The sequence below is a fragment of the Felis catus genome, chromosome A3 (genome assembly GCF_018350175.1).
Source record: "Felis catus isolate Fca126 chromosome A3, F.catus_Fca126_mat1.0, whole genome shotgun sequence".
In the NCBI taxonomy this organism is placed as follows: domain Eukaryota; kingdom Metazoa; phylum Chordata; class Mammalia; order Carnivora; family Felidae; genus Felis; species Felis catus.
In genome coordinates this window covers 23,751,542-23,769,377 of record NC_058370.1, presented here as the reverse complement: position 1 = coordinate 23,769,377, position 17,836 = coordinate 23,751,542, and the positions used below count along the sequence as shown (strand labels likewise).

At 47.1% G+C, this 17,836-nt stretch overlaps 1 protein-coding gene across 11 annotated transcripts in view; it reads left to right on the top strand.

Annotated features, from left to right (window-relative positions):
• Window positions 1-17,836, top strand: part of CEP250 (centrosomal protein 250) — a 51,750-nt gene that overhangs the window by 5,538 nt on the left and 28,376 nt on the right. For 5 of the 11 annotated variants that reach the window (XM_045053697.1, XM_023251296.2, XM_023251293.2 and 2 more), the window contains exons 2-15: window positions 3,203-3,492; window positions 4,167-4,223; window positions 5,181-5,263; window positions 5,494-5,659; window positions 6,452-6,558; window positions 6,797-7,048; window positions 8,674-8,770; window positions 10,690-10,797; window positions 11,315-11,476; window positions 12,394-12,572; window positions 13,056-13,238; window positions 14,989-15,133; window positions 15,958-16,104; window positions 16,816-17,046. In XM_045053697.1, the coding sequence (XP_044909632.1) occupies window positions 3,307-3,492; window positions 4,167-4,223; window positions 5,181-5,263; window positions 5,494-5,659; window positions 6,452-6,558; window positions 6,797-7,048; window positions 8,674-8,770; window positions 10,690-10,797; window positions 11,315-11,476; window positions 12,394-12,572; window positions 13,056-13,238; window positions 14,989-15,133; window positions 15,958-16,104; window positions 16,816-17,046 (2,103 nt within the window). In that variant the 5' untranslated portion in view covers window positions 3,203-3,306. Of the gene's footprint in view, window positions 1-3,202; window positions 3,493-4,166; window positions 4,224-5,180; window positions 5,264-5,488; window positions 5,660-6,451; window positions 6,559-6,796; window positions 7,049-8,348; window positions 8,449-8,673; window positions 8,771-10,689; window positions 10,798-11,314; window positions 11,477-12,393; window positions 12,573-13,055; window positions 13,239-14,988; window positions 15,134-15,957; window positions 16,105-16,815; window positions 17,047-17,836 lie in introns of those variants that run through there. The other 6 variants (XM_045053698.1, XM_023251295.2, XM_006929814.3 and 3 more) reach the window with 6 other exon arrangements.

Here is a 17,836-nt window from a genome sequence, read left to right as displayed (position 1 = left end):
GGGGAGCCCTTGGGGCCTCTGAGACTCCTACTTCATGCAAAAGCCCAGCCCAGCCCTCACACTATTAGGGGAGAAAAGGCTCATCAGGTCCCATGGAGCAATTCAGAGCTACTCTTGCTGGCACTGTTGGTCCCAAGAGTGGTTTCCTGGCAGGTTTTTGCCTCCAACTAGCACAGAGAGACTGAGCCAGCATTTCACAGAGCCGCGGTGAGCTGGTTGACACAGCCCTGGTATAAAGGAAAGACAGAAAGAGAGGATGTTTGGAGTGTGAGGGAAGACTGTATTCACCCGGGTTCTAGGTTAGGAGAGGCAGCCTGGGGTATTGGTGCCACTCTATTCTTCCTGCTTTGTGCACTTTCCTTACTGTCTACTACAGGCTTTGCAAACTCTGCTATCTTCTGTTGCCCAGGAGGTGATGTGAATTAGGAAACTGAGTTTTCCTCTGTAACTCTGTTATAAAAAAAAAAAAACAACAGCATGGGAGCACCTGGGTGGCTCAGTCAGTTAAGCGTCCTACTCTTGGTTTTGGCTCAGGTCATGATCTCACGGTTCGTGAGATCAAGTCCCTGTGCTGACAGGGAGAGATTCTCTCTCTTCCTCTCTCTCTGCCTCTCTCTCTCAAAATAAATAAACATTAAAAAAAGAAAGAAAGAAAGAAAAACAACAGCACAAGTGCAAGGATAAATGGCAACTAGAATCTGCTATCAGTGTGAGGAAGAGGATAGGCTGGGGAGCGGGGTGGAGACTGGTGAGCTGGAAAGCATATGCCTTGTCTAAGGGAGTAGATATTTATTTATTTATTTATTTATTTATTTATTTATTTATTTATTTATTTATTTATTTATTTATTTTTGAGAGACAAGAGCATGAGTGGGGGAGGGCAGAGAAAGAGGGAGACACAGGATCCAAAGCAGGCTCCAGGCTCTGAGCTATCAGCACAGAGCCCGATGCAGGGCTCGAACTCTTGAACTGTGAGATCATGACCTGAGCTGAAGTTGGATTTTTAAGCAACTGAGCCACTCAGGTGCCCCAGACACTCTTCACTGCAGCTGGTTGTTGCCTTATAGGAATGTGAGTCCTGGGTCACTAGATATTCTGATTTTCCAAAGGAGCCAGAGGTAAGAATTTTTAAAAATAACTTAAATTATTATTATTTTTTATTTGAGAGAGAGAGCAGGGGAGGCAACAGGCAAAGGGGAGAGAGAGAGAGAGAGAGAAAGAAAATCCTAAGCAGGTTCCATGTCCAGCGAGGAGCCTGATGCAGGTCTTGATCCCACAACCTGGGGATCATGACCTGAGCCAAAATTAAAAGTCAGACACTCAACCAACTGAGCCACCCAGGCAGCCCTAGAAATAAGATTTTTTATATGTGTTCTCCCAATGGTAAATGTTGATACCTAATTTTAACTCTTAAAAGCATGATATAGGCCACATAATGGTTGAAAAGAACCAGCAGGCCACATTTGTAACCTCCGCTAAGGGTTTAGATCTGCCTGGAGTGAGGCCCACATGCATTTCTTCAACCTACTAATGACCAAAATGAATTAGACAGCTTCTGCTTTTAAGGAATTCACAGATTAGTAGAGAAGATAGATAATAATGATAAAATGTAATATAGACATTAGACTCTCTCTCTGTATTATATATAGTTATATACAAATGTCTTCTGTATAACAGTGTCATATATGTGCAAGTACATATATACATATATTTATGTATATATAGCTATAAAAGTGATTAACTCTTCCTGTGTACATCTGGCCTGACATGATAAGAGGTGGCATTTGAGCCAGGATGTAGATCAACAGTTTGGTGCATGAAAGGGATTTGGGGGCCCCTGAAATTCCCACTGTACATGCAAATGTTAGATTTCCATTTGCTGTATATACTACTTTCTTCAGATGTTTACACTGATGGTCTGCTGGCTAGACCAAGAGGGCAGCTCTAATATTCCGTTTTCTTGATAGGTAATTGGAAAATCAAATATTCCTTAACCCTTCTGGTGGGTGTCTCATGTCTCAGGGTTAATAAAACGAGAACTCTAACCCACCCGCCTCCCCCCACGTTATCATGTGCTTTAGAGGCCTCAGAAACTCAGAGGTCACATAGCTGGGAGCCCTAATTTTTGGATGAGGAGACTGGAAGGAAAGTAGTATGTCCAAGGTCACTGAGCCCATTAGAGGCAGAGCTTAATCCCAAACTCTTCCTGACCACTGTGCCTCTCTCTCTCCTGAATATCTCTCAAGGTCACTGGTTAGGCTGGTCCCCCTCCCTCTCAGCCAGTCTCCCCTCCTCCCCCACAGGTGGCCCATTGCCCTGTTTGGCCCAGCTCCTGGTGGGTGAGGAGGGTTTGCTATCCTACTGAAGCTGATTTTCCCTCCCTCTCTTAATGGATCCCCTGTCTGAAATGCCTGCTACTCCATTTCTTTGTCAGAGAGTCAGGCTGCTTGTATTCAAATCCCTAATCAACCAAATGCCAACTGTATGAACTTGGACAAATTGTTAAAGCTTTCTAATTTTTTAACTGAAGCTTAACCTTGTAAACCTCAATTTTATCATCCATGTACAAAGAGTTATAACATGATCTACCCTGAAGTGTAATAGAAAGGCTTCGAGATTCTCATGGTGACAAAAATGACATAGTATGTGTAAAGCACTTAACAGTGTGACTGACCTGCAGACATACTTAACATGTATTAACTATGATGATGTTGAGTCCCATAGCTCACAGACCCCCAGAATGGGTTAAATGCCCTTCCACTGTTTTCCCATACTATCCTATAATGTCTCTGTTATTATTACACACACTACGTTGTGTCATGATTGTGTCTTTCTCCCCTACTAGACTAGAAACACCTTCAGTGATTCATTCAACAAATGTTTATTAAGCACTGTGCCAAGCACTAGGGACGCAGGGGTAAACCAGGAACTCTCGGTCTAGTGCAGAGTTCCAGAAGACATGCCAGGAAACACTGGTCCTGTGAGCTTGTCTCATGGTCCAATAAATTTGGCAAATGATGCTTATCATAGCCTCCCTGCTCCTAATCCTAGAGATTAGGGTCCATGTTAGTATTTTAAAGGCACTGATGGGTCCTATAGTAAAGGAACCCACTTATCCAGCTTTGCCGGATAAGTGAGCATTTGATGAGTAAATTTGAATCACCTAGACGTTCCTTTCAACTCTGTGTGTTTTGGTCCCCAGCTCAAGAGGAGGTCCAAGTGGCACAACAATGATCAGAGACCTTACTGGGAGTGAACAGCCTCTGGCTGAATAGGGGCCTGAGGGCTTACCTGTCTGGTGCCCCCATGGAGACAGGAGGCCCTGGCTCGAACAATATGAAGCCCCAGTCACTGCAGCTGGTGCTGGAGAAGCAAGTACTGGCACTACAGCAGCAGATGGCAGAGAACCAAGCCATCTCCTGGCGGAAGCTGAAAAGCTCCCAGGAGGCCCAGCAGAGGCAAGCAGCCCTCGTGAGGAAGCTGCAGGCCAAGGTGAGGCAGCTGCCCTTCCAGGGAGGCGGAGAGAACACCTCTGAGCACTGGGTGCTGAGATGGAACAAGGGTTACAGGAGACAGGACAGCCTCTCCCATGATGCTCACGACTTCACAAGAGATATACATCCTGTCCCTTTAAAAAAACATTTTTTTTAATGTTTATTTATTTTCGAGAGAGATAGAGACAGAATGTGAGCAGGGGAGGGGCAGAGAGAGAAGGAGACACAGAATCTGAAGCAGGCTCCAGGCTCTGAGCTGTCAGCACAGAACCCGACTCGGGGCTTGAACTCACAGACTGCAAGATCATGACCTGAGCTGAAGTCGAACGCTTAACCAGCTGAGCCACCCAGGCGCCCCTATCCTGTCCCTTTTAAAGATGGTGGTCACAAGGGCTAAATTAGTTGTCTATGTTTGCTCTCCTAGGATAGAGCTAGGACCTGAGCCTGTGTTTTCTGGTTCCAAAGTCCATAATCTTACCTCTCCAATATGAGAGGCATAGAGAAAGTATTATTAACGGACCAGATAGAAGCAACAAGATGTTCTGGCCTTACCTCACTGTTATCACTAGGACCCTGTCCACAGCAGGTTTGCCCAAGATCCTCCAGGGCCTTTGTTTTGGGCTGTTTGTACCAGGCTTGCCCATTGCCCACATCCTGCTCTGTTTGCCTCAGGTGTTACAGTACCGGACCTGGTGCCAAGAGCTGGAGAAGCGGCTGGAAGCCTCTGGGGTGAGTGAGGCTGTTTTGGGTTCCCCCTGAGCCCTCAGTATGCTTGTAAGGAAGGCCTTGTTTGCTGGCTAAGGGAGGTTGGGGTGTGATAAGGCAGTGTTTGGTGGAAGTCTCTTTCTGTGTTCAGCCCCTGAGAGCTTTATCACACAGATACTTTCATTGGACTAGCTATTCCGGGCCTGTCAGACGCCAACCCTTGGCTCTCTAAGGACAAAATGCAGCTTCGGGAGACTTAATCAGATTGGAAAGGATGTGGAATCAGAAGGAAGAAAGGCATTTTTCCTCCAGAAGGTGTCAGTGTTTATCTGTCTTAGCAGTGGGCCTTTGCAGGCCTAAAAAACATGTTTGTGGCAGAGGGATTTATTTGTGCTGTTGGCTGGGTTGACCTGGCTTTGAAAGACCCATTTGCCTTTGTTCCAGCTCTCTCTCGGCACCTTCTCACATTACTCTCAGGAAAGTTCTCTCAGAGGAGGGAAAGAACCAAAACTTACTGAGCACCATTCTATGTAGGCCAGGCACCATTCGGCATTGTCATGTTATGATGTCACTTAACCTGCAAGGCAGCTTTCTGAGAGGAATGGTAACTCCTTCATTTTGTAGTGAAGACTTTGTGGCTCAGAGAAGTTGAATAACTTCCTGAGGTCCAAAATGTAGTGTAGTAGAAGTCAAGGCCATTAGTGAAAGATATATCTTATGCTTCTTAGGTTGAAAACTCTTTTCATTACCAAATGCCACCTTTGAGGAGAGGTCACTGGTTCACTTTTAGAAAAGGGGATGCAATGGATTTACCTTCAGGATGTAGCGATCGAGAAAAGAGACATATTGCTAACAGAGGAGAGAAGGAATCAAAAGAATAAAAAGAAGGAATAAAAAGATTGTGCAGAAGGGGGCATCAGGGAATTGATCTGAGTGGTTTTCTCTTTGGAGGTAAATAAGACTTGTTTCTGTCTGGCTAAGGGACCAATCTCTCCAAGGTGGGAAAGTGTGGAGGAGCCAAGCCTGGAACAGCTGCTGGTCCGATTGGAAGAGGAGCAACAGAGGTGATGAACCCCATGTTCTCTGGCTGGGGGTGATGCTGGTAGCCAGTGGGTTCTGAAGGCTGAGAGGAAACCTCTGCCCTGAGGGCTAACGTGGATAAAACCATGCACCTCAGCCTTAGCCCTCCAGTTCCGGGCAATGGAAAATTCCAGTGTTTGTCATCTTACTCCAAGAGGTCCGAGGGTTGGATAAGCCTTTATTTTGCACTTGTTCCCGCCCCTCCCCAGTGCAGGTGTGAGAGTCTAGCAGAGGTGAACACCCAGCTTCGACTGCACATGGAAAAAGCTGACATGGTGAATAAAGCACTTCGGGAAGATGTGGAAAAACTGACAGTGGACTGGAGCCGAGCCCGGGATGAGCTAATGAGGAAGGAGAGCCAGTGGCAGATGGAGCAGGAGGTAGGAGGAATAAGGGGCTGTAACCACAAGGCTGGGGGGGGGCTTATGCTTGGGGCACCACCATCCCGGTCAGTGCTGGGAAAGGTTAACTTAGGAACCTGGATGGAAGCTGAACTGTTGCTAAAGTCCCTGAGCCTCCTCCCTACTCGGGCCGGCCGCTTTGCCCTGCTGCGGCTCTCGGCTGACTACTGTCCTTATCTACCTAGTCGAGGTTTTGCTGGCAAGTGAAATGACACTCAGGGAAGCTCTGTCCCTGCATAAGTGGCCAGCTTTGGTTTTAGACAGAGCTGAAATCTCACTGACTCCCCTCTTCCGGAGGCGTGTATATTTAGATGCTCAAAAGGTAGCTAGTAAACCTGAATGGAGAAGAAAGAACGGATACAGACCTTGAGGAATTTTCAGATCCCAGCTAATGAAACTAATGTCTCCTAAGCCTTTGCTGCATGACAGGTATTTTGTTAGGCGATTTGCATGTGGTATGCCCTTGAATCTTTATTCTAAGTCGGTGGTAATAATGGCAATGGTTCCTGTTTGTTGAGGAACTACTGTTTATCTTTTTATGATCAGCTCAAAGGAAGGTCATATACCATCTCAGGCCCTTTGACCTCCTGAATACCACTGATAACTTTATTAAACTCTTAAGCGTGACCTGAATATAGGTGCCCAGTCGTAAGCTGTCTCCCGTGAGTCCGTCTTTCCCTACCCCGGGGAGCCAGGAGGAGTCCTAGACTCCTGCGCTGGCAAAAGACAGACTTCTGCCCTTTGATATGACCTGGATTTCTGAATTTGCAGTTCTTCAAGGGCTACCTGAAAGGGGAGCACGGTCGCCTTCTTGGTCTGTGGCGGGAGGTGGTGACCTTCCGACGCCACTTCCTGGAAATGAAGTCAGCCACTGACAGGTTAGTGTGGGGATAAGAGGGGAGGTTTGCCCCTACTGATTCTAGACTTAATGAGAGTGGGCTGCTGTAGAAGTGGGGGACAGGGGAAGGGGGGGTAGAAGAGTGGGTGGGGAGGGATGATATTGTTGGATTCAGATGACTTTCCCCAGAACCTGCTCCTCAGGCTTCCCTGGGCCTGATCTCCATGCTCCCTTCCTCGGTCCCTACTGGAGTCTGCTCTTTCCTTGCTTGTACTCAGAGATCTGACGGAGCTCAAGGCTGAGCATGTGAGGCTTTCAGGGTCCCTGTTGACCTGTTGTCTCCGCTTGACTGTGGGTGCCCGGTCTGGAGAACCTGATGGATCTGGGAGACTGGATGGGAGTGAGTCAACTCAGCTGCTGCTCCTACTAACCAAGACCCAGAAGCTGGAGAAGGAAGTCCATGAAAGGAGCCAGGAGTTAATACAGCTGAAGAGTCAAGGGGATCTGGAGAAGGCTGGGCTGCAGGATCGGTGAGATGGGCTAGGGTCCTAGGAAGGGGTTGTTGAGGGTGTTGACTCCTTTAGAGAGATAGAGATGGGTGGTGGGGGGTGGAAGGTGTGAAGAGCATTCCTCCCACAAGAAGGAAGTTGCGGAGGGAGTTTAGTTTGGAACCCGGTGCCCCAGTTGAGGCCATGTCACTGTCCTCTGCCCTCACACCATCCTGCAGCTCAGTGTCTCTCATGTTGATTTATAGAGCTAGCTACGACTGTCTTCAGTCAACACTAAACTACTCACCATTCCCAGAACAGCCAAGCTCTCCTACGCCCCCCTGCCTTTGTACATGCTGACCTTAGCCTGGAAGGCCTCTTTCCCTTCTCCCTCCGCCTCATCCTTTAAGGCAAATGTCACCTCTTCTGTGAAGCTTTCCCTGACCTCAGTAGCCTGTTGAATTACTATGCCTTGGTGTGGTCTTTTGACCTGCTGGTTATAATACTGGTCTCACTGTTTCTCACTGATTATTAACCTTTTTTTTGTTGTTAGGTTCTTCTGTTTTTTGGATTTTGATAAAATAGGCTTTTTAAAAATAATGTAAGAAGGGCAGAGACATAAGCAAAGAGCCCCATTTGAATTTCAGTGCAGAGTTGGGTTTATACCCCATGGCTAGGGTTGTGTCACCACCTATTGGTGGTGTATGTAAATAGCAGTCTGTTTTGTTCCAGGTTGTGAAGCGCTGGGAGGCGCCAAGGACAGAGACCATGTCCTAGTACGTTTATGTCTCTAGTGCTTTGCACTTCGTCTGCCATACACTAACATTCAATGGATGTTTGTTTAAAGATACAATCATTAAATTAATGGCCATACGGTGAATAGAGGCTCTTAGAGATGATACAGAATATAATTATTAAGACTTAAAAAAAAAAAAAAAAAGAAAGAAAAGAAATTTAACTCCCGGATAGCATTCATTCAAGAAATATTTGTTTAGGGGCGCCTGGCCAGCTCAGCTAATAGAGCATACGACTCTTGATCTTGGGGTTGTGAGTTTGAGCCCCATGTTGGGTGTAGAGGTTACTTAAAAAAATAAAATCTTAAAAAAGAAAAAAAGAAATGTTTATTTAGCTACCATATAATACCAGATACTGAACTCCAGGATATAGCCTAAAGTGATAGAGATGTATGATGATTTCCCTGAACCTTAAGGTTAATGTCACAGAGGTTGACCATAATCTTCCTGAATGGCCCCTCCTCTTTCCTTATCAGAGTCAGACCCTTGGGCTGGAGGGACCTTGGGACTGTCCAATGTGGCAATTCTGATGTTCTTATTGGCTTCAGGGTGCTTGACTTCAAGATCAAGCGGGGCCTGGAAGGGCCCGGGCCAGGGCTTTCCTTCAGCTCTCGGGCCCCCAAACACGTGTTCCAGCCTTGAGATGTGGTAAATCCCTGCATGTGTCTGAGTGGCTTTTGACTACCCCCCCAACCCCCCCAGTTCAAGACTGTAGTATCATATGGTCTTCAGGGAGTGCAGGGGCCAGGGGCACCCAAGTGACTCTGGGGAGGCTGTAGTGGGAATGTCTGGGTTGGGGCTGGGGCGTGCTGCATAGTAGCTCTGTCACCTCAGTGCACTGCCCAAATAACAGTGCTGTGCTCTTCTCTTCAGGGTGACCGAGCTCTCTGTTCTACTGACCCAGGCTCAGAAGCAAAATGAAGATTATGAGAAGATGTTAAAGGCTCTGAGAGAGGCAATGGAGATCCTGGTACATGATCCTTTGTTCGGGAAAGGAGTTGGGAGTAGGCCTATAGGTTCCTTGTCCTTTATGGATAGATAATGCAAGATACCAGTTAAATGTTCCTTGACAAAATGCTAAAAAATAAATTTTGGCTGAATCTGAATATTCATTCATTCATTCATTTTTGCATTCACCAGTAAATACTGTCTACCATCCCTATATATTCCTGGGGAAACTACAACGATGTATGCATGTGGTGTGTCCTCATCGGAGAGAGTGGGACATACATTAAGAGGCACCTGGCAAAGGATGGGGATGTGTGATTGATTCAAAACCTAGTCATATGGGAAACAACTGAGGAATATGGCAATGGTTAGCTTGGAGCAAAAAGGGCTTGAGGAAGATATGATGGCTGCCATCACAGATCTGAAGGACTGACATTGGGGAAAGAGTTGACTTGTTTGATGTTTTCCAGGCGGGCACAAGCAATGTTGATGACTAGAAGTCACAGGGTGGTAGAGTTTGTCTAACAGCTAGAGCTGCTCAGTAGGTGAACAGTCTGCCCTGTGGAAGAGTGAGGTTTGTGTCTCTGGCTTCACGTTTGCCAGAGATATTATCAAAGGGACTCTCTAAAGTTGGACGTGAGAACCTCTGGCTTGATTCCACATTTCCTTTCGTTTCTAAGAATTTTGATCTCTTTTATTAGGCGGGTCCTGTATGCCTATCCTCATGCAAACCCCTGGTATTATCTGAGCTGGCATCTACAGGGATTCAGAGTTGTTTATGCCTTTTTGGTTCCTTTTGATCAGGAATTTGCAAATTCAAATGTGCATAGTACCCAGATAATGCCAAAGAGTGAAGTGGGTTCCCTTGTAAGGATTTGGGTTTTCTAGCGCTATCGTAGTTAGTTTTGAGTACTACAGGGGACACTTGGTTTCAATATTGAGAAAATGACGAGGCATAGTAGGGACTCCAGACCCTAAAGAATACATGTCTCATCTGGAGAAGACACCCACTGTTCAACTTCAGGAAATTATTGCCATGTAGGAATGGGGGCTGGTCTGGCCCATCTGTTAACTTTTTATTTTTTATTTGTATTTGTATTTCTTTCTTTTTTTTTTTTTAAGTAGGCTTTACACCCAGCATGGAGCCCAATTCATTGCCCAAACTCACGACCCTGAGATTAAGACCTGAGCTGAGATCAAGAGTCGGATGCTTAACCAACTGAGCCACCCAGGCGCCCCTAGCATCTGTTAGCTTTTTGAGAAAAGCCAGAAAGTCAGAATTTCTCAATTCATAAAATCTCTCAATGTATAAACGATGGTTCAAATTTTGTGTAGGCCAAAGAAAACACAAATGCAGGTCTGTGTCTTGAGGTCTTCACTAACAATATGATCAGAAGGAACTGAGGAAATCTTGAGTCTTCAAGTTTACTGCTAGCTCTGAGGCTTAGGGGTTTCTCTTGTCTAGCCTTAGATCTCAAGCATCTGTTTGCTGTACAGAGGCATCTGCCATTCTCCCTCCAATGATAGGTGATATTCATTGAGCATTTCTTTTGTGCCAGGCACTATGTTGAGTAATTTATATGCATCTTTTTCATTCAAGCCTCAACAAAAATGTGTGAAGTGGTTGCTGTTAATTATTCCTATGTTAAAGAGAATGAAGCTCATAGAAGCAGTTGCCTAAGGTTACCAATCTTAGGAAGGTGATAGAGCAAGAGCTCTAATCCAGGCCGTCTAATTTGGACCTCTGACTCACTCAATCTGAACTCTTAATCACCACATCACACTGTCTTCAGAGTCCTGGGACATTAGTAGCACTCACGTGTGGTCAGAGAAAAAGTGGGGTTGACAGAAGAGACAGAATGAGATTCTGGTTGATTTGGAGGGTGGAATGATAGATGCTTCTGAGAGGTTGGCTCACAGCTCTATCTTTTCCCTGTTCAGGAGAAAAATCATGCAGAATTAATGGACCACGAGGCATCACTTAGTAGGAATGCCCAAGAGGAGAAGCTGTCTTTACAGCAGGTGATCAGGGATATAACCCAGGTACTGGTAAGCCTTCTGTTTGTGGTAACTGGGCTATGGCTCACTCCTCCCCAGGCCTCCATGTCCTCTTAGTCATGCTTAGATATTCACTCTCTGAGGTACTTGGGCTTAGGGACTTTGGGTAACGAGTTCTCTGAATGTATTTGAAGACCGGCACCCTAAGGGGTAGCTAAGCATTCATGTGCTAGCACTGCCTGCTGGAACAGGCCCTCTTAGTGCCGGCTGCAGTTCTCAGGCCGGTGGCTAGATTCTGGTCTTTGTTATGTCGGTATCCCCTTTCTTCATTTCTTCATTTATTATTACCTCAGAAAGTGCTCTTGTTGCTAGTCCTAGGTTTGGGTGACCAAAGGTAAGGAGTTGGAGAAATCAATCCTTTTTTGCTCTTAGATACCCTCCTCCCAACCCCCAGGGAGAGGAGCTGAGAAGGAAAACATCAGGTTGGCCCAGCCTGTAGTATCACGTCTTCTGTGTAGACTCTAGGCCTTGGTCGGCAGGGTGGTGACTGTGCTGTGGTGGGTTTCAGGTCATGGTGGAAGAAGGGGACGGTATGACCCCAGGCTGTGGTCACGAGAGCTCCTTGGAGTTGGACCCTAGTGGCGACTCCTCCCAGTTTGATTCCCAGGACCCAGGCAAGGCTCTTACTCTGGTGCGTTCAGTGGTGACTCGAAGACGCCAGGCTGTGCAGGTGAGAGCCCCACCATTCCTCCTCAGCCACAGGAATGGGTGTCTAAACTGATTTGTGCCCCAGGCACCCTCCTGGCCTGGACTGCCCCTTTCACTATGTTGACTAGTCATGAGGTGTTTGATCAATACCCCCAAAGTGCTCTTTAGAAGCTCTCAGTGTCTGCCCAGTTGTACTTGTGGGTAACGGGCACCATTTTCTGTGCGTTTCACTTTGCACGCAACTTTCGTATAGCATTACACAAAGGTATGCAACTGGAGCCCTGGGACACTGTGGGTAAGTGTTCCCCAGCTCTGATGGTCCCAGCCACACTAAACTATCTCCATGACCGCCCCCACTCCCCCAATTCACATGTGAAGATGATGGACTCTGAGACTCTGGGAACCACAGAAGCCCAGTAATCTTTGATCCTCTGTCTTCTCGACTGGCTAAAACTGGCCACATCTCTTTTTTCTTTTTTTTTTTTTTTTTTTAATTTTTTTTTTTTAACGTTTATTTATTTTTGAGACAGAGAGAGACAGAGCATGAACGGGGGAGGAGCAGAGAGAGAGGGAGACACAGAATCGGAAGCAGGCTCCAGGCTCTGGGCCATCAGCCCAGGCGCCCCTCTTTTTTCTTTTTTTAAATGTGTATTTATTTTTGAGAGTGAGAGCAGGAGCAGAGGGGGGCAGAGAGAGGGAGACAGAAAATCTAAAGCTGACTCTGTACTGACAGCAGCGAGCTTGATGCAGGACTCGAACTCATGAACCGTGAGATCATGACCTGAGCCAACCGACTGAGCCACCCAGGCGCCCCTTGACCAGCCAGATCTCTATTCTTAGCTCAGCCCCCTCGCCCAGCCCCACTCTCAGGCCCCTGATGCCCCTCCTTTGCTCTTTCCTCTTGCTCACCATCTCACTTCTGTTACTCTCCCTCCCCAGGACCTGAGGCAGCAGCTTTCTGGCTGTCAGGAAGCTGTGAGCTCCTTGCGGAGACAGCATGATCAGTGGGAGGAGGAGGTCAAGGCCTTGAGACAGAGGCTGCAGAAACTCACCGGGGAACGTGACACTCTGGCAGGGCAGACCACGGACCTCCAGGGAGAGGTGGAGTCTCTCAGCAAGTAAGCAGAAGGCTGTTCATCCGCCCCTCCCCCCGAAGTGACTGTGCGGTCACACAGTTCTGGGCTGTCTTGCTTTGTGTTCTGCTTATTCCGGCTCACTCAGTTTTGGATCTTTGTGATGACAAAAACAAACAAACAACAGTTTCCCGCCTAAAAGGAAAGATGAGGGTTTTTTTTTTTATGTTTATTTATTTATTGTTGAGAGAGAGAGAGAGAGAATGTGAGTGAGGGAGGAGCAGAGAGAGAGGGAGACAAAGAATCCGAAGCAGGCTCCACGCCATTAGTGCAAAGCCTGATGTGCGGCTCGAACCCACGAACCGTGATATCATGTCGGACGCTTAACCGACTGAGCCACCCAGGTGCCCTGGAAGATGAGGTTTTTAAAGGAAACAGACACCTCTGTCCTTTGACCCTGTGACGTCTGCTTCCGGGAAGGATTTGAGGTTCCAAGGTTTCTGCTCATCTCTGGACTCCATGTTCTAGGGAGCGAGAGCTCCTGCAGAAGACCAGGGAGGAGCTGCAGCAGCAGCTGGAGGTACTGGAACAGGAGGCGTGGCGACTGCGAAGGACCAACATGGAGCTTCAGCTGCAGGGGGACTCTGCTCAGGGCGAGAAGGAGGAACAGCAGGAAGAGCTGCACCTGGCTGTCCGTGAAAGGAAGCGCCTGTGAGTGACCGGTCCCCTCCTTCCTAGGGCTTGATTTTCCCTTCGGTTCCACACCCTCCTCCACCCCACCCCCATCTCTTAGGAAGTGGAGTGAATCACAGCCTGGCGTGCAGTGGGCTCACATTAGCTTCCCGCTCCTTCTTTTGCAGAAAGATGAATACAGAAAGTTCACCCAGGCTTTTCTGAGCACCCATAAGGGCTGCGGGGGATACAGAAGCAAATAAGACACAAGCACTGATCTCAAGCAGTTTGTGGTCTACTGGGGGAAAACAGAGAAGTAAATAGCAAACTGTGCATGAGGCCAGATGAAGTATGAATGAGATAGAGCTTCAGGCTGGGTCCTCTGGGAGCATGGGAGTGAGAGTTAACAATTGAAAGTTTCATGGAGGAGATGGTGGCCTTTGGGCTGGGCCTTGACATGTTTGATTGTGGAGAGTGGGAGAGGGGCGAAAGGGACAGATCAGCAAAGATGTTCAAGGTGGGCTGGGCTGGGTGAGGGGTAGGACTTCATTCTGGGAAGTCATGGGAAATGAGCTGGTCTAGGAAGGGAATTCCAGAGTCAAGAGACCAGCTAATCTGTAAATTCCCCTCTATAACATCATAGAGAAAGCAAGGACTTTCGAGCTGGCAAAAGTGTGGTTTAAATTGTGGTCCTGCCACTTGGGCAGATTACTTTATTTGTAAGATGGAGATGATAGTATTTACCTTGAAGGAACACAGGGAGATTAGAATGCTGTTTTGCAAAATGCTGGCATAGAGCCTGGCATGTGGTATGTCTTCAGTAACTGGTGCCAGTTACAGTACAGGTACAGTTACACTTTTGGCATATGTATCCCCCTCCTCTCCTGTGCCCTAGCTCCTTGCAGCCAGTAGGCATGAAAGGACTTCTGTAAGGGTCATGACTCGTGCAAGTAATGGTCTCCCCTGTATCAAGGAGGAGGAAAGACAACCCACAAAGATGATTATTTGTTTTTAAATTTAATTAGTGTGAATCGATAATACATTTATCAATATTTATAACGATCTGGGGCGACTGGGTGGCTCAGTTGGTTAAGCAGCCAACTTCAGCTCAGGTCATGATCTCACAGTCTGTGGGTTCAAGCTCCGCATCGGGCTCTGTGCTGACAGCTCAGAGCCTGGAACCTGCTTTGGATTCTGTGTCTCCCTCTCTCTGTCTGCCCTTCCCCACTCATTCTTCTCTCTCCCTCTCTCTTTCAAAAATGAATAAACATTAAAAAAATTAAAAAAAATATTTATAACGATCTGAAAGTCAAAGCTACTTAAAAAGACAAACACAGAGATACACCTCTCTGCTTCATCCATCCCATTTCCCTTCCTTCCCATTTAGATTGCTCTCTTGGGGTGCCTGGGTGGCTCAGTTGGTTAAGCATCCTCTTGATTTCACCTTAAGTCATGATCTCACGGTTTGTGGGTTAGAGCCCCACATCAGGCTCTGCGCTGGGCATGGTGTCTGCTTAAGATTCTCTCTCCCTCCCCCTGTGCCCCTTCTCCCCTCAAAAAAAATAATTAATTGCTTTCTCTTTATCTTTCCAGCTACTTTATGCAAATATATGTATATATTCTTATTTCTCCCAATTTCTTGCCTTTTTCACTGTATATGTCATGGAGGTCATATCAGTTTTTAGAGAGCTTCATTCTTTTGCTTGGCAGAGGTAATTACACTCCTGTTCCCTTCTGGGGTGTGACCACTCCCTGAGATGGCCCCCAGCCTCCTCTCTTTCCATTGTAGTCAGGAGACGCTGGCAGGCCTGGAAGCCAAACAGTCCGAATCACTCAGTGAGCTGATCACACTTCGGGAAGCCTTGGAGTCCAGTCACCTGGAGAGGGAGCTGCTGAGGCAAGAGCAAACAGAAGTGACCGCGGCACTGGCCAGGGTGCGTGGGCCTCCACCCCTCACTTGCTAGGTGGTGTGGGTGGCTTGGAAAGTTATGTTTCTAGGCGAAGGCCATGCGGCCTGCCTCATTCTTCACCCTTCAAGTCTCGACCCTTCATATTTCCTGCATCACTTACTAGTCTCTGCTTTTGGGTTCTGTCCCTCCCAGTGTACTCTACACTGGAGTTAGAATGCTTTTCAAAAGTATAAATCTGGTTACATCAGTCTCCTTCCTGTAACCATTCAGTGGCTTCCCAGCTGCTTGGTGCCACATTCAAAGCCCTTTGCCTTCTGGCTTCCTCCTCTGTCTATAACCTGTCCTAACTCCCCATATACCTGGACTCCTGTCACAGCTTCAGTTTCGCCATGCATTTTCATGACTCTGCTGCTTCCCACGTACTCTTCACTTCCCACGGACTGCTTCTTTCCTCTCTCTCTCACCACAAACCGCTTCTCACCTCTCAATACCCAGCTTAATCGCCAGCTCTCCTACCAAGCACTTTTGGCTCCCCCAACCTCAACGAATGCCTTTTTTTTTTGAGTTTCCAGAGCACTTTGTGCTGACATTGTGTATGAAGTCATCACAGCGATAGTTGTTTCTACATCCTGATGTCTGTGCCTCTGTACTATGAGCTCCTCTCTCACTTCTCAGTGAATGAACAAAGGAGTGAATGAATGAAGGGAAAACTTGTTGCAAATGTAAGGGAAGGATTGGAGCGTTAACTGATCTCTGTTCAAGGACGGCAGCAATTGTTGGAGATGTGAGCTGTTCACCGTGGTGGGAAAACGTGAACACGGAAACCCTTTAACTCTCTTTGTTTTTAGGCAGAACGGTGTGTTGCGGAGCTGTCTAGTTCTGAGAACAGCCTGAAGGCAGAGGTCGCCGACCTTCGGGCTGCAGCTGCAAAGCTCAGTGCCTTAAATGAGGCTTTGGCCTTAGATAAAGTTGGACTGAACCAGCAGCTTCTCCAGGTGAGCACAGATTTCTCTGATCCACAGAGTAAGGGCTGGGCCCTGACAGAAGGCAAGCCAGTGACTGGTAAAGCTCATGCCCATGACAGGGAAGAGTCCTTAATGGATCAGTGCAAGATGGATCAGTTCCCAAATGTGGTCCTAAAATGAGCAAAAGGAACATTGACGGAACAGAGGGCAGCAAAGACTATAAGGCCTGGGCTTAGCCGTTAAAAATAGTCTGCTCCCACACCTACAACAGAACCACCTTTGGGCTGGAGGGTAAAATCTCCAGGGCTGGGAAGGAGGCCTGTGTCCTCTGGAAGGAAGACTCAGTTTTTAATCCCATTGTGTGAGATAATGGCAATCTCGAGAAAAGGATCTGCTAAAGAGCCTACATCTCAAAGAGTGTGTTTCTTATAGGTTGCAAAGTTAACATGTCTCTTCACTGCTCCTATTCCCTTGAGCCCTAGAAATGTTCCAGATTCCCTTTATTCTGAATTCTTTAAGAGTAGGGTTTTGCCTTTTTAATCTCCATCCCCAGCATCAACCCATCTAGTACCTGGAAAACAGGCACCAGACCAAATGAATGCATAGTCCCCCTCTCTTACAAGCCCTCCTGTGTTTCTCCTATGAGTCATAGATTCATGTCTTACTTGGACTTCCATCTTAGCACTTGGTCTGTAAACTGTAACCATTTGTCTTTGATGTCTTTCCCCTTTTGACCAGTAGTTGGAACAGGAGAACCAATCTATGTGCAGCAGAATGGAAGCAGCTGAGCAGGCAAGAAGCACTTTGCAGTTGGGCCTGGCAGAAGCCGAGAGGAGTAGGGACGCCCTGCAGGAGAAGAACACTCACCTGGAGGTTCAGCTGCAGAAAGCAGAGGAGACTGGGGCTGAGCTGCGGGCAGATCTCAGGGGCATCCAGGAAGAGAAGGAAGAAATTCAAGAGAAATTAAGCGAGGTGAGAACACAAAACTGATACATCCCATTAAGATACCACACGTACTCAATGTAGAAAATGAAAACTCAACAGAAATGATTCAGGAAGTGAAAAGGTCTTACTTCCTAAAAGTGACCAGTGTTACTGGTTTCAGGTACATCTTCCCTTTTTTTTTTTTTTTAACCTTTTATTTTTTATTATTTTCGAGACAGAGACAGAGCATGAACAGGGGAGGGTGAGAGAGAGAGAGGGAGACACAGAATCTGAAACACGCTCCAGGCTCTGAGCTGTCAGTACAGAGCCCGATGCAGGGCTCGAACTCATGGACTGCGAGATCATGACCTGAGCCGAAGTCGGACGCTTAACCGACCGAGCCACCCAGGCGCCCCATATCTTCCCTTTTTTAAAAACAATTCCCAGGGGCGCCTGGGTGGCTCAGTTGGTTAGGCGACTGACTTCGGCTCAGATGGTGATCTCACAGTTCGTGAGTTCAAGCGCCATGTCAGGCTCTGTGCTGACAGCTCAGAGCTGAAGTAGGCCTGGAACCTACTTCAGATTCTATGTCTTCCCTCTCTCTACCCCTCCCCTGCTCACACTCTGTGTCTCTTTGTCTCTCAATAATAAATAAACGTTAAAAAAGATTTTTTTTAAACAATTCCCATAAGAATCCTTCAGATTCCTTACTACTTCACACTTTCCAGTTTGAATTAGATGCCTTTTCCTGGATGCTCTAACAGTACCTCCTGCATGTTCCAGCTGCCACAGCCTTCTCACTGTATTATAATTGTCTGTTTATAGTCTCCAGCATTAG